General features: G+C 34.3%; 1 protein-coding gene across 1 annotated transcript in view; it reads right to left on the minus strand.

Annotated features, from left to right (window-relative positions):
• Nucleotides 1-580: 580 nt before the first annotated feature.
• The window catches only part of LOC110021999 (alpha-mannosidase-like), an 83,012-nt gene continuing 67,568 nt past the window's right edge, over nucleotides 581-16,024 (minus strand). Inside the window, exons 18-27 of the mRNA XM_020720762.1 lie at nucleotides 10,817-10,864; nucleotides 10,584-10,700; nucleotides 7,141-7,206; nucleotides 5,895-6,007; nucleotides 5,731-5,815; nucleotides 2,301-2,411; nucleotides 2,127-2,222; nucleotides 1,740-1,787; nucleotides 1,595-1,663; nucleotides 581-1,030 (exon numbers count right to left, since the gene is read on the minus strand). Coding sequence (XP_020576421.1) covers nucleotides 842-1,030; nucleotides 1,595-1,663; nucleotides 1,740-1,787; nucleotides 2,127-2,222; nucleotides 2,301-2,411; nucleotides 5,731-5,815; nucleotides 5,895-6,007; nucleotides 7,141-7,206; nucleotides 10,584-10,700; nucleotides 10,817-10,864 — 942 coding nt within the window. The 3' untranslated portion in view covers nucleotides 581-841. The remainder of the gene's footprint in view (nucleotides 1,031-1,594; nucleotides 1,664-1,739; nucleotides 1,788-2,126; nucleotides 2,223-2,300; nucleotides 2,412-5,730; nucleotides 5,816-5,894; nucleotides 6,008-7,140; nucleotides 7,207-10,583; nucleotides 10,701-10,816; nucleotides 10,865-16,024) is intronic.

Raw genomic sequence — 16,024 nt, forward strand, 5'->3', positions numbered from 1 at the left:
AACAAAGTGTGACATTATTATAATAAGAATACATTTATTCAATCAATAAACAAACTACTGGATGACAATAAAAATTTAGGTTCAATTTGTCCCCATCATACTACCGTTGCGAAGATCTCCACTGCGCATGACCGGAATGGTTTTTTTTTTCATATAAAGCTGCAAAACAATTGTTCTCAAACCGCAATAGTCAAACAGTTAAACAATTTATTCAGTTCAGAGGCAGACTGATCATTTATTCACAAACAACTGCAAATCAGCTGTTTTCCAAACGCACAAACCAAACAGTCAGCCAACTTATCTGGATCAGCTGCTCATCAGCAGATTATCAGGATAAGCTGTTTATCAGCATAAGCTGGATAAGCTGCAGCTGCCCCAAACAGACCCTACGTTTCAGGATAAACAACTTATCCTGAAATGCCCCCAAACAGACCCTAAATATTTATTACAAAACGCAGCAGTCGATGAAGCGTACCCTCATTATTTTCTGCACAGCCAAATATAAAATATTTTAAAATTAAAATCATCCATAAATAAAGTTTACTCACAGATAAGATAATCATCCATAAGATATCTAGATTAGTTTTCTTATGAAATAGCTTATTTCCAATTGAATATATTCCCTAAATGTGCATAACAAACACCCAAAATATTAATATTTATAAAGTAAACATCCATATATTTGCACACGTGCCACGACCAAACTATGGACAAATTAAACTATGGAGAAATTGATAAAAAACTATGCAGGCACGGCGATCACTCGAACCCGACATTTTGAAATTTTATATTTTATTTTCAACCAGTATACCATACATTCGAGCATTCGCTCGCAGGCTCCTTAGAATCTCAAAAGAAAAGTGCGAATTTCCAAAGGGCCTAACTCCACAATTAAGGTAGAATTGTTCACAGGGCCTCCTCTAACTGGGGCAGGATTGTCTCCACTGTCACCCTCTGCTCTCCAGTTCAATTTCTTCATCTCTGACTTATCTTGATTTGCTGATAAACTTGTCTCCTTCAGTTCCTTAATCTGCATTTTCAACAATATTTTCCAAGGTTTATTGAGAGCTAAGAATGTTTTTTTTTTATTTTTTTATCCATAAAGAAAACATAATCACAAAGTCTATAAAAATTAAGGAAGATTTACATGCATAGCACTTAATTCCTATGTATTTACATATCTAACTAAACTTCAATTTTTACATATATGTCACCTGAGCTATTCATTAAAAGGTGTATTTCACTTTTTAGAAGTTAAAATGATGGTATATTTGATGTGATATGAAAGATTTGAGTGGTATAATTGTAATAATTAGAGTTTAGGTGTTAGGTATGTAGATACATAGGAATTGGGTGGTTGGTATTCATCAAGCATGCCTATCAAGAAAAAATAAGTATAACTAAAAATTGAAGATTACGGACAAGAATGAGAAATATTTCAGAATTCTTAGTATTGCATTCGGTTCAAAATACGTTCAGAGAAGCTCAAAATTGACAACATTGATTGAAGATAATGAGCCCTGAGTTCAGCTTACTTTTAACAGTTTTATGCATTAAGAACCACTGGCCACGAATTGCAAATAAATATTTATACCATTTTATGCGCGAAGATCTTCTTCAATTCCACCTTAGCCAGTGCAGAATTCAGGGCATCCTCACCAGCCTGAAGGGAGTCACGGAGTCAAAGCATTAGGTCTAAACTGAAAACAAAGCAACACAGAATAATTAAAAATAAGCACCTCATATAAATGGGCCAAACGCAGGAGCACAGTGCCATCATCTAATTCCTGAAAAATGATTTTAGCTTCAGCAACAAGTGCTCATTTTTGTAGCAGAAAAAAAAGTGGGGCACGTACTTACATACCACAATTCTTATATATTTCCATACCTAACACCTATGCTATCATATTTATATATAAGCCACTCAAATCTTTGACATTAGATAAAAAATACGACTGTTACTAAGATTTTAAAAGTGAAATACACCTTTTTATTAATAGGTTTTAGCACCAAAGTGTCATAAATATAAATATTAAACTTCTGGTGTTAGATATATAAATCCATAAGAATTGCGTGGTATGTTTTTAAATTTTCTAAAAATTTTATACTGAGATATATTTCTATACCTCGAGTGTAATGAGTGCAACATTAGGGGGTAAAGAGTAGCCGGGATCCATAGAAGTAGCTTTTGTGATTTGAGTAGATTTCCAATTTCTCTCATCCTATATGATAAAAAAGAGTTTCTAAGATTCTCAGGAAAAGTAGTTTAGATGAGTGCGGGAGCTAAATTGATAAAGTACCTCGTATGTGAATGCTAAAAGAACAGGAGAGTAGATCTGCTGACCATTTGTCCGCCGCCACTGTGCTCCGCTTCCTAATCTGTTGATGTTCATGTAGTAATTTCCCCTAACCTGAGCAGATTTTGATAAAGAAACTCAAGTCCAAGGAAATTTACAAGTATTCATTTTGATTAGTTTTTCTGACCAAAAAAAAAAAAAAAAAAAAAAAAAATTTAAAATGATGAAGAAAAATTAGGCCTTTAGTTGTATCAAAAGACGCAGCAAAGTAGAACAATTACGGGTAAAAAAACCTTATTGTGTGATATAACGGAATAAAAAAAACAATAATACTGATGTATAATATAATAAGAAGTAAAGATCCCCTCCATAAAAATCAACCATTTTCATGATTAAATGAATGTGTCATATTTATTTATAATCTGAAATAAAGACCACTTTTATTGATGTCCAAATAACCTATATTTATTCTAGTAACATTCAGCAAATTTGACTCCACAGATTTCTCTAACATAATCAATCCTTAATTTATTTTGTCTAGTTTTACTTAACATGTTAGGATTATAACTTCTATCAAGTTCAATTCATGTATCCACAACTTTTTTACCGCCCAACATCTGAATCCATGCAGCATTATTTGACTATTTGCAGTTTTATAATTAAGGGACATTTATATACATGCCACACAATTTCATGTATTTACACATCTAACAACTAAACTTTACTTTATACATTCATATCACCCAAAATTTTCATATCACAAAAAACATAACACTATTTTTAACTTTTAAGAAGTGAAATAGACCTCTTCATGTCTACGCAAGATCAAATATATGTAAAAATTAAAGTTTAGATGTTTGATATGTAAATACATAAGAATAGAATGGTAAGTGGGTAAATCTTCCTGTAATTTATCTTCAAGTATTTGTCCTGTTCCATATATACAGCCTTATTCAAATGTGGTCTATGTAAAACCCTTAAATAGCATGAAGCTGAACTCTTTGCTTAGCCGAACATATGCATATATAACAGTTTCAATCTCTTCGTGTCCCCTTCCATTGACGCCCGTTATCTAAACTTCCGCAGCAGCAAACATTGATGGCGATGACAGCTTGACTACCGGTGCAGCTTTAATGGGTCCATGAGGTCCAATTCTGATGATTTTTACGGGGTTGAGAAGTGTAGAGCAGCTTGATGTTGGGAAAAGTAGGCCTCTGGAAGTTGTTTCTGGTACCGTTTGTCGGCTATGGAAGCTATAAAATTTCACCTTTTCTTATCATTTCTTCTCCGGCGAGGCTCTAGAATGAATTGGGAGGAGAGTGGTGGCGTTGGATGAGAAAGGAAATTACATCACTGGAATTCCGAGCAAGTGCACAGTTGCTGCTACAAAGTCTTTTGATTATAAGGAAGCGAAGTGCAGCTTAGGAGATTTTCCACTCCCAACACCAGTACCCTAGGGTGGGCGACTGAGTTTGAACTCACCACCGCCGCAGAAGCAAGGTGCTAGTGTTGGGACAAGAAGGTCTCTGCCGCCACCTGCACCAGTCAATGGAGAACAACAGGCAATTCTCTGCTTCTCCACTGCCACTGTTGTCGAGATCATCTCCATCTACTAAATCTAACCGATAGCTCATAGGGGTCAAAGAAGAGAGAGAGGTTAAAGCAAAAGACGAGAATTCAAAGCGAAGTGGGGAGTGACGGACAGAGATGGAAGGAGGCAGAGTGAGGAATACATAAATATTGAAATTTAGGTCCAAAATAAGTAAATAGCAATGTTTCTCGTGCAACATATTTAAAAACCTCAAAAATAAAATTAATATATTTGGAGTTGGACCCACAATGATAAGTTATTTGTGAGTCCACTTTTGAAGTAAATAACATGAGAGAATGCCCAATTAGAAGATTTGATGGTTGCGTGAGAAACAGGGCAAGCTTAGAGAGATCCATTGAAAGAAACTTGAGTGAGGATGAATCTTGAAAATGGCTAAGAAATAATGGAGTGATATATATAGAGAGATACTCGTAAGATGGTGAGGCATGCAGTGTGCAAAGTGTAAAGAGAAAGAGTGAGAGAGATCAAAGGTATATAAACTAATAGAAAAAATTAAAAAAAAAAGGCTATTTCTTTGATTAACTGATTTTTTTCCGGTATAAGCATGCTTATATATAGCAAAAGAAAATAAAAGGAAAGAAAAATACAATAAAGGAGTTACCACAGAAGTTATGATATAATAGAATAATAACCTCCACAGATTCCTACAATAAATGTTTAGTATATGCGACAAAATATGTATAATAATATTCCCCAATATACTTAAGATGTCATAGGTCAACTTGAGTCTGAAATAAAAGCTGATAATCGGAGTCAGTTGATGGTAGGAGGTCTTGTCGAAGTGAAGAACGTTGAGGCTTGGGGTTGGTGAGAATACTGTGGTGCTATTAAAAGTGTCCTATGTGTTAAATCAAATCAAGTGCTTTTGGCTAAAGGCCATATAGGCGATTAGATCCTATCAGACACCAATAGGAGAAGGCAATTGATATTGGCTGATGATGACTAGTAGAAAATAGGTGGGGGCGAACAGGGTTGGCTTGGAAGATTCAACTGTGAAAGCAGGAGAGAGAGTATAAAGGAGGTGGCATCAAACAATGAAGGGAAGCAATATTAGAAGAGAAAGAGGGGACATTGAATCAATTCTCTGATGCAATATAGAAAATATAAATTGAACTATATCTTTACTTAAATTGATTTTAGCGCTACCACAAGCATGTTTATATAAAAACAATAGAAGAAAAAAAATATAGAAAAACACCACTTTAAATGAAGATATGCTAATATGTAAGACATGTAACAATGAAATATATTAACAATCTGAAGGTTTCTATTTAAGGGTAGAAGTCGTAAGAGTCTGCCTACATTTAAATATTTGTAAACCTTTTTATTGAATGTTTTCCTAAATTTAATGGGGTGCTGCATCCCCTCTACATAACCTCCTTTTGACCCTATGCATATGGTAATAAATATCACGCATTGGGTATTTAAACATGATAGTTCCCAGAACTTGCATGTGAAACTTCCTAGATATTTCAAGGTGAGGGTACACTGTAAAATGCTGTTATTTGGAGGAAGTTCCTAGCAAAATCAGGTGATTCGCTCCATGAATTTGAAGAAAGTTCCCTCTAAAAACAGAAATCCTAGAACTGTCACCAGCTTAGAATGTTCTTATCTCAGTCATCATTAACAGCTTGTTTGGACTTCCAACCTATGCATTTCCTGTTCACACAATTTTGTTTGAGTCTGAATATTTTAGGAGTTTAGTTCTTTCTACCTAAATAACAAGCAATTGAATAATAATAATAATAATATAGTAATAATAAATAAATAAATAAATGAAAAGGAAGAAGAAGAAAAACTACAAATAGACAAGTGGCATACCGTGAGACCCCGACAAACATCATCTACACAAACTGTCTCATTAAGGGCTTCTCCAAGAAAACTTCCTTCAACATCGAGTATGCGCCTTACATTCAAAATAATATTGTCAGCTGGCAATATAAAGTAAGTGCAGTTGATTGAAAATATTATGGAAAAAAAAGAACCTATGAAGCATGATCTCCAATTGACCATCTTGGATGCTAGATCCTCCACAAGCACGATCTACAAGTATAGAAAGCTCATAGTTCTCATCTTCTATATACATTCCCAAGTTAATCTGAGAAGATAAATCAATAAGCAAATTAACCAAAATAGATCCAAATTTTAAATAAATAGCAAATGTTACAAAATGTTTTCTCATGCAGCAGTTGATTACAAGGCTCAAGGCAAAGCAAATATAGAGTGATAATTTATGAAAAAGTGAGAGATTAAAGGATTTAATACAAACATAATCAACATTATATGCTCCATGTTGCAGATCTCCAATCGTATAAATGCCCCAAATGTAAAGATTAAGATGCATGAAATACCATAATTTTAAAATTTTTTGGGCCAATTGGCTCGACCCCTTGCATCTTCTGCATATATAATTTAAAAATCCTATTTCAGGGATGTATGGCTCCTAAATTAATTGAATTGCATATAATGTGATCCTCGCAATTGTAAGTAGAAAAAATGCTTCTTAGATCAATTTTAATGAATTTGCAAAGAATCGATTTTCCCTAATTCACACCCAAATTTTAGGGGCTTTAATCTGATGGAACTAAATATTGGATGTTCATCATAGGTTTGGTGAGTTAAGAACATGCATGCTCAGGGTTGGTTTCTTAATTTTGATGTAAATGCAAGTTGTGACGTTCTTATTGGAAACAAATAACAGTTTTCCTCATCCTATAGGAGCTTTATCACATAGTTAAGCTGCAGCACAATGTACCCTTTGTCACATAAGATGCCATATGCGTTCAACGATAAGCCAAATAGTGATTGAGAAATTAAGAAAATTGATAGCTCGGTTCAGAAAGACAACATTCTTGTAGTAACATGTCCGCAACACCTATTCAGTAAATTATAAATCAACATATATAATCCAAAAAATATACGTGCATATACTTGGATATTGCATTCGTTTGGTTAATGAACCTCGTATATATCATAAGACATAGAACGAAAATGATTGATACTGCTTATTCAGTACAATTTTCATCATCTGTTTTTCCTCGTTCAAGTAAAGATTGTCTATATCTTTCTTAATATATGCTGTCTCCAGCCACAAATTCCACATGATTTTATCATTAGCTTTAAATTTTTCCAAAGAGAGAAAAGAAAATCAATAGATATTTCTTCGAAATTCTTGCATGCTTTAGTCAGTGCATCAGAATATCAATTGATTACAGGAAAGTAACTCTTTACCGGGTAGTAATTCCCAGCAACAGGTTGATTCACAGTAAGGTTCCAGTCGTCTCTATGATCTCGCACCTATGTTCATTTGTGAAGCTGTGATTTCATTTCTCAATAACAAGCACTTAAAAAAGTAAAAATAATAAAAAAAAATCAGTTATTTTAAACATTAGTACATTTTCTGTAAATGTACTTAAATTTGAAAATATGTCACTAAATAGGACGCAATGGAGAAATGATTCACCCACGTAGTGGGATTAAGGCTTTGTTGTTGTTGTTGTTGTTGTTGTACTTAAATTTAGAGTCAATTTCATAAAACCTTGACTAGTTAAGCCAATCGAGAAGAATCTTGTCTAAATAAGCTAATCATAAAAATTGTAAGTTGATCATATCAAAAGTTTAATAAATAGTTGGATACCCACAAAACCTAGCTATTTAAGAACCTATTACTAATTGAGAACCAGCAACCTCGTTTAAATAAGCTAATCATAAAAAAATTGAAAGTTGAGCATATCAAAAGTTTAATAAATAGTAGGACATAACTCATTCACATGAGTTTTCTAAGGATGAAAATTTTAATTTTGACCAAAACTCACAACTCATGAGAAAGAGATGACATATCAAGTGCATCCCTATGACCCATATTAAAAAGCCTCATGCTAGTAAGGATGTGACATGTGACTCCTATTTTAGTGATTAGCATAACAGGGAAGAATTCATTTTATTTTAATTACAACAAAAGCATGGATGTTCACTAATGGTAATGACGCGGGCGTCCAAGCACCATAGGCACGGCAATTGTCGCGTCTCCTATCCTGGACCGGTTTGGTCCAAGCAGAGGAGAGACCGACCGGTCTTTCCAAGCAGAGATTTGTTCCTATGGGGAGTGGGGTCCACTCCTTAGTCACTCTATGTTTATATATATTGTTTTCATTATTTTTTAGAGGAGGTTTCTTCATGAGTTTTTTATCGGGATTGTCGTTGGCGTCTCAAGTTTTTTGGTTTAGAGCTATATCCAACGGTCGAGTGATGCTACGATAGTATCTCGCTCCCGAAATGGTGATTATCTCCCCTCAAACCCTCTGCATCCTTCCCATATTGCTTCCCGTCACTCCCTGTTGCCCCTTCCCTGCTGCAGCCGCCTAGGAATGTGTTTGCTGTTCTTTCTTACAGTTTTCCCCTTCCCGGCCATCGTCCTTGCTGTCCTCCTGCAGAACCAGCCACTCAGCCGCCAACCCTCCCAACCGCCCCCCTACCATCTTCGGTCACTGCGCACGTGCTGTCCTGCAGCCCCATGCTTGCTGTCATTCTTAAACCGCATTCCAAAACCCTTTTGTTGTTGCTAGAACCATCCACCAATGCCCATATCATCATTCCAGCCAATTGCCGTCCCTATAACCAACCACCACCACCCCTGGATGGAACTCTAATGTGAGTTTGTGTGTTGTGTTGTTACTATTTCCTATTTCCATTGTGCTGTAACTAACTATTTGAATTCAGCAATAATATTTGGTTTTCCTTTTGTTATTTAATTAAACTCCAGTATCAAGTAAAGCTTAAAGGTGAGCCATAAGGCTAGCTAATTCGACATTAAGACATTTGTAAGCCAAGATCTATAAGATTAGAAGAGTATTATCCACTTAAAAATGTTTTTTCTCTCATATCTATAATTTTCCTTGAATGAACATTCGTTGTTTGAGTAAACCAAAGTCCACGATACTCATGCCATTTAAGCCATGGAATCTTAGTTAGGATTTTCATCATTTCCCTAACATCTACTAAGACAAATAATGATAATATTTTTTCCTACAATCCAACTTGTTGCTATTAAAACAAATTATCATTATCCAATAGATTAGCCTTAATTAAAAGTTCTTTCTTCCGATTAAGATGGATAATTAATTATAAGGATTCACACTTAGGAGAAACCTAAAAGTAGAACATAAAATCCTCGCAAGGAAGAAATCTTTGGGCAATGCCTTCTCTAAAATTGAATTTGTCCTTTGAAAGTTGATCCAAAATTACTCTAATATTTAAGAGAGCTCAGACTTTCAAAGTCCATATTCTCATAAGAAGTTTTCAGCTTTACAATTTAACTCTATTCTCAAACGATGATTGTGCTAATGAATTTTGTCCTCACTACACCTTTTTTGGTCAAAGCTCTCCATTGATAAATTTATTAATGCTCTTTAATGATTAACACTATTTAAGGATTTTATGAATGTCTTATCTAACATAAATCTTGTTGCCAACTCTTTGCAACTAATTTAACTATCTTTTTATAGATTAGTCATACTGCTTTTTTGACACTCGTAATCTCTGGGCAATAAAACCTTCGAATACTTTATCTTTGGTCACTATTATTTCTATAACATATTTAGTTTGTGGGCAAGTGTTACTAAATCTAAATTATTTCATGAGCTAATAATTTATAATATAAATTTATAATATTTATTATTACTATATTTCCTCATTATTAAGGATATTCTCATTTTTTGCATTTATATATAGATACACACACACACACACGCTAAAATGTAATTCTTTCTAATTCTCTCCCATCTAGCAAACCCTAAATAAAATTTTAAAAGATAAAGAAGTAAATTGCATAATCATCTCTTGGCAAGCTTTCATTAATGTTTCTATTTAATAATAGACATATTTCCACATCCAATATCATTGTCTTCAATCAGTTTGTCTTCAAATTCCATTATTCTGAGAAGGTCTTTGCAAATTGATCCAAAAGTTTCACAATTTGCTGAATCAAACAATTGTAACCTACGATCCATGACAAAGTCTGACTAAGCTGTCATTAAAGCTCAAATTCAAGTAACTAAAAAGTCATTTTGACTGAAGTGCTTATGTAATCATCACAGTCACCACCTTCAATTCATTCTAAACTTAATTTGAATGATCAGATATTTTCGAATTGTAACTTAATTTCCCAAGGAAGGAAGAGAACTACACGAAGGGGTGAGGTTATCCAAATGACAACACTGGCGAACATGGCTCCTCTCCGCCCTCCCTTGTCCACGGAAAAGAAAAAAAGGCAACTTTTTTTAAGGGTGGAAATAAAGAGGGTGGATGCCTTTTTTTTTAAAGAGGGACCTTCCAAAGCCATTTCGTATGTCACAATATTCTTCTAGAACACACATAAGAATCAAATATTACCTGTGATTTTTTGAATCAATTAAAAATGGCCATGCCTCTACACATATCAAAGTACCATATTTTTGGTTTAGAACATGCTATAATCACTTAACAATGGGACATAATGTTAGATGTTTCCACTTACAGAGCATTGTTTTGTTTTTTCTCCTCTGTTTATCCTCCATGAGATAGACTCCATAAAATCTTATACTTAGTTCAAACTCTAAACTAATTAAGTTATGCCAGAAAAAAAAAAGAATGAAATTCATAGATATATTTTATCAAGCAGAATTCTCAAGTATTACCCGTTTTAGGAAATCTCTTCCATTAGAGTCGGTATGAAATGTCCTATTCGTGACCATGGTGGTCGCCAACCGAGTAATAACCTCTTTTCCAACTCCATCAGTTGGGACCGGGCCAATCTTTATAAACAAAGGTGATTCAAAATAAAGAATAAGATAGGAAAATTGCATTATATTCTAATGTTTTGTTTAAGAAAAAACATAGATGCAAACATTAAGAAAAGGCAAAAACTTACAGTATATTCAAACTCAACATTTTCCTTGTCCTTGTATATTCTTGTGACCTGAAGCAGCAGTATTGATTACAAGATTCATAATAAAGATTGCCAACAGAAAATTTAATTCGCTTAAAAAAACTAGATTGAAATAGGTGCCATGTTAACTTGATATTAGCAAGCATACAAGATTGGGGCATTTACATGCATGCCACACAATTCTTATGTATTTACTTATCTAATTCCTTACATGCATACCATGCAAATCTTTAACATCTCATCAAACATACCACCATCACTATCTTTATAAAAATAAAATCTACCTTTTAATGCATAAATTTATGACACTAAGGTGCTATAAGTGTAAATATCAAATTTTGGGTGTTAGATATGTAAATACATAAAGAGTTGTGTGGTATATATGTAAATTTCCTTGAAAAATTTCATGTGAAAATCCACTAGTTTGTTCAATCAACCCAGTCCAGGTCTAGCCTGATCAATCAGGCTATGTTAAGACAATAAGAGATACCACAATCAGCAAGGATAATTAATGGCGGAGCAAGAATGTAAAACAATTATTATGAAGAATAAACGTGCTTCTAAAGAATGCCAAAACTTAGATACTAACTAAACATATAAAAAAAAAGAAAGCTAAAATGGCTTTTAAAGAGGATAGCTAACAAAGTAAAAGCTATACTTTGATAATTTATAAAATAGGTTTAGGTACTAAGAAAATTATAAAAAGAGGCTCATCAAATAGTAAAAGCGAAAGATAAAGATCCGGAGATCTTCATCAATTTAGATATATTAGAAGAAAAAATAATAGAAACTTAATTAAAGATGAAGATAAAAAAAAAAAAAAGATGGAAACACTACAATAAGAAATTATTAAAAGAAATTTAGAAGAAATAATTATTTTGTAAGAGTATAAATGAACAAACGTAATGAAATATAAATTGATGAAAAAAAAAAAAGAAAGAGGTGAAGCTAGCTTTAAAGAAGCCAAAAAAAAAGTAAACTATAGCAGCATAGGAAAACAACAATTTACCATTAGCACTACGAGCAGATATTTCCAATGAATTATTTCAAGAAAATTGAACTTAGTATCAACAAAAATTCTTTGATTACCCAAACAAATCCAGCAACCAGCCGGTTTGCCCTTACTCAAATCATTTTCCAGTAAGCCACAACCATGCTTGGAAAACGGTTGTGGATAGGGTTGTAAATGAGCCGAACAGGAGTAAACCTAGGCTCAACTCGTATTTGGCTCGTTAAAAAATACCACTGTGCGTGTTCGACTTGTTAATATTTCGAACACAAAAAATATGTTCATGTTTAGCTTGTTAGTTTAGCGAGCCGAACATGAGTTGTTTGTGAACAAAGAGTTGATTTGACAACTCTTGTCACACAACCGTAGGATGTTAAGAGTCGGGGCAAGATTTAAATCTTATTATTTATATTAAAACAACATTTAAATGTAATTTAATATATTTAATATATTTTATTCTATTTTTTGTTAGTAATTTTAATAGATTATAAATCTTTGTAGCTTTGTTGATATATATATATATATATATATATATATAATAAATAAATAAATAAATATATAATTGATTAATAGTGTATTTCAAGCCAAAATAAGCTGAACATGAACGAACAAATCTTTGTTCGTGTTCGGCTTGTTTATACATCGAGCGCAAAAAAATTGTTCATGTTCGGCTCATTAACTTAGTGAATGAATCGAACCTGTTCGCGAACAAGAGTCATTTTAATAATCACAGTCACCTACCCGTAAGATGTTAGGGGTCGGGGCAAGACATTATTTAAGTATAATTTAATTGAATTGGTTTTTGTGATTTGATGTGATGTCATGTGTTAGTACAAGGACATCTACTTAATTGTGTAGAGCGATGACCTTGCAAATGGATTTAATGTAACTCCATGTGGCTATAAGTGGAGTATGACATTGGATTGACATGGTCGGTATTTGACTTGAATGCAACTTAGCAACATGTGATTGGTATATCAAAGATAACACTTTTTTTTTCCTTTAGTCGACAATATTTAATTAATTTATTTTTATGATGTGTTGATTGAGTAAAAATCCCATCTTTTTAAGAAACAATCATTTCTTCTATTTCATCTCCTTCAAGGCCAACAAACAAACAAAACTAAGGGTGAAAGATGTTCTCATATCTATATAATTCACATTTCCATCCACATGGCTTTCTTAGTTATGATTGAATCAGATGGGAGCATAGAAATGTTCAATGCTAGATGTGTAGCAAAAGAGTTAGTACTATGGAATCGACCACTAGGATATATTTGCACCAAAGACAAAACTCAACACAGTAATATTATTACTATGATTGGTTGTCAACCAAGATTGACAATTATATCAAATATATATTCAAATACATGTCTTAATGGGAAGCTTGAGGAAGAAGTATATATGGAGATACCTCCATGATTAAAGAAAAAACCAATAATCAACTAGAGTGCAAACTAAAGAAATTATTGTATGGGTTGAAACAATCTCCTAGAGCATGGTTTGAAAGAATCACCAAGACTATTCTTGCCAATGGGCACGATCAATATCAAGTTGATTATAATTTGTTTATGAAATCAAACCAAGAAGATATGTAGACATTATTCTTACAGGCAATGATGTAAAGGAACTTAATCAATCAAAAGAATATGACTTCTGAGTTTGAGAACAAAGATCTTGGAACTTTAAGATACTTCCTGGAAATGGAAATAGTTAGATTTAAAGAATGTATTGTCATATTCCAAAGAAAATATGTCCTTGAATTATTAAATGAGATGGGAAAGTTGATGTGCAAACCAACAAATACTACCATGTATCCCAACCGACGAGCATCAAAAGGAAAGGATGACATCCCAGTTGAAAAAGAGAGTTATCAAAGAATTGTGAGGAACTTGTTTATCTATCACATAGAAGACCTGACATTACTTTTGTTATGGCTATAGTGAGCCAACAAACGAACGATCCAAATGAAGATCATTTAGAAGCGGTCCTTCGAATCCTGAGGCACCTAAAGATGACTCCAGGACGTGAACTGATATTAAAAAAAAACTAATAATTGTGATATTGAGATCTGCACTGATGCTAGCTGAGCAAAAGAATTGATTGATAAATCACCATGGATTATTGTTTAATTGGATAAGGGAACCCGATTAATTGGAGAAGTAAAAGAACAAACTGCAATGGTAAGAAGTAGTACATAATCTGAATATCATGCTCTAGCTCTAAGAATTTGTGAAGGGAAGTGACTAAAGAAATTACCGACAGAAATTCACATAGAGAACAAAAGTACTGTTAAGATATCCAGTGAAAGTTCATCAACCACTAGTATTTCAAAGAATCTAGTGCACCATGATTTATCCAAAGATAAAAAGATTGACAAATACTTTGTCTCTAAGAGGGTCAATAGAGGAGTTGTCTCGCTAAGTTATATCGCAACTCAGTATTAGATTGCTGACAATCTTGTCAGTTTCTTCCTCGACACCACTTCAGTGATCTCAGCAACAAGTTTGGGATGTATGAAATTGTTGACCTCATTTTTGTGAGGTCTTGTATTCTCCTCCTTAGAGTCTAGATTCTAGCTCTAGAAATTCCTACTGACCATCCTAGAAAACTAGAATTGAGACTCACCCTTTTAGAAATTCCAGCCACTTCTTATTTTTCTTTGATGTCTAACATTTATGGCACAAGACCATCGTCTTATGAATGAGCGGTTATGGGCTATTTTGTGAAGACTCAGAGGAAAAGTTCCCAATAGGATTTCAAGCCTTAGGAAGACATCGTCACGACCTTTTTCGTCAAATACACACATCAAATACACAAAGTTCACGACATTGCACGAAATCGGACTTCAATTAAGCCCAAAAGACGGGTGAAAATGCGAACTTCTCCGGATGACCTCCGACGACAAATTGGACTGCGCCAACGCGTCCCGGATACCCATTTTGGTAGGAAAGGACACCCATATTGCTATATTTTCGACACGAGAAAATTGGCACAACAAATCATGAATTCGTCAAACCCACAAATCTATGAATTCGTCAAAATGACTTCCGGTGGCGAAACGAACCTCACCAACACGTCCGGAACATCAAAATTACCTAAAAATGACATCAATTTTGTTTGTTTCGATGCCTGGGTGAAACACATTAAAATTTTATTTTTTTTAAAATCTTAAATATTTACTTTTATATAACTATTCTTAAATTATACTCATATTTAACCTAAACCAGAGATTTTAGGTCCTCACCCGCGGCATTTCTTTTTCTCCCTCGACCAGGAGCCGCTCGGTGTCTCGTGCCCTAACTCCCGCAAGCAAGGATCGATTGGGCGATGTCGTCGAGCCCGAGCGTCTTCCTCGCCTCCTCACACGCGGCATTTCGCCGCTGGTTGCGCACGCGGCTCGTCTCCTCGAGCTCTGCTCGACCGAGCGTTCCCCCAACCGCGATGTTCCACCTGGCCGATCCTCTGCCCTAGGCCGCATTTCCTCCGCTCTAAATGCATTTCTTCTCTTCCTTTACCTGATTCGGCTACCAGGGAGGTTGGTAGGTGGCTTCTCCTTTCTCCTTTCTTTGATATAGAACCCAGTTGGGGGAAGGTAAAAAGGTTGGCCGAAATTTGGAGAGTGGGGAGGTGCTGCCAAAATCTTTTCTAACTTACATTTTCTTCTCATTTTCTGTGGCTTGGGAGTTGTTAAAATTTTTGAGGAAGAAAGAAAGAGCTCTTGAAGGAGAAGAGGCTTTGTCGAAATTCTCTTTAAGCTAGAACTTTCCAGTGTTTGTGGCGCGGAGCATTTTTTTGGTTACCGTTTCTGAAGATCTTGAGAGGGATATCTCGTTCGGAGTGGGTTTCTTGAATCATTCTTATAATTTTATTTTTAAAGCGACATTAAGAGGTATTTATCTTCCTTCCTCTGATTTGCAATATTTCCGATGGCATCTAAAAATACTTCTTTGCTCTTTTAGGACATGTGAAAGCTTCTTTGGGTTTAATGTGTTACACTTGGTGGATTTGAGAGTTTACATTTTTATGAGGTGCATATGCACGGGTGTGGTATTTTCTTGTTTCCTAACTCCAAGGCATGATTTTATGTGTGTTAAAATATGATGTGTAGCTTGGATCAGGACATTAAGCTAGTTTAATTTGTTTCTCTAAAAAAAAAAGAGAAGGGAAAGGGAAGATAG

Source organism: Phalaenopsis equestris, unplaced genomic scaffold (genome assembly GCF_001263595.1).
Source record: "Phalaenopsis equestris unplaced genomic scaffold, ASM126359v1 Scaffold000002, whole genome shotgun sequence".
Lineage (NCBI taxonomy): Eukaryota > Viridiplantae > Streptophyta > Magnoliopsida > Asparagales > Orchidaceae > Phalaenopsis > Phalaenopsis equestris.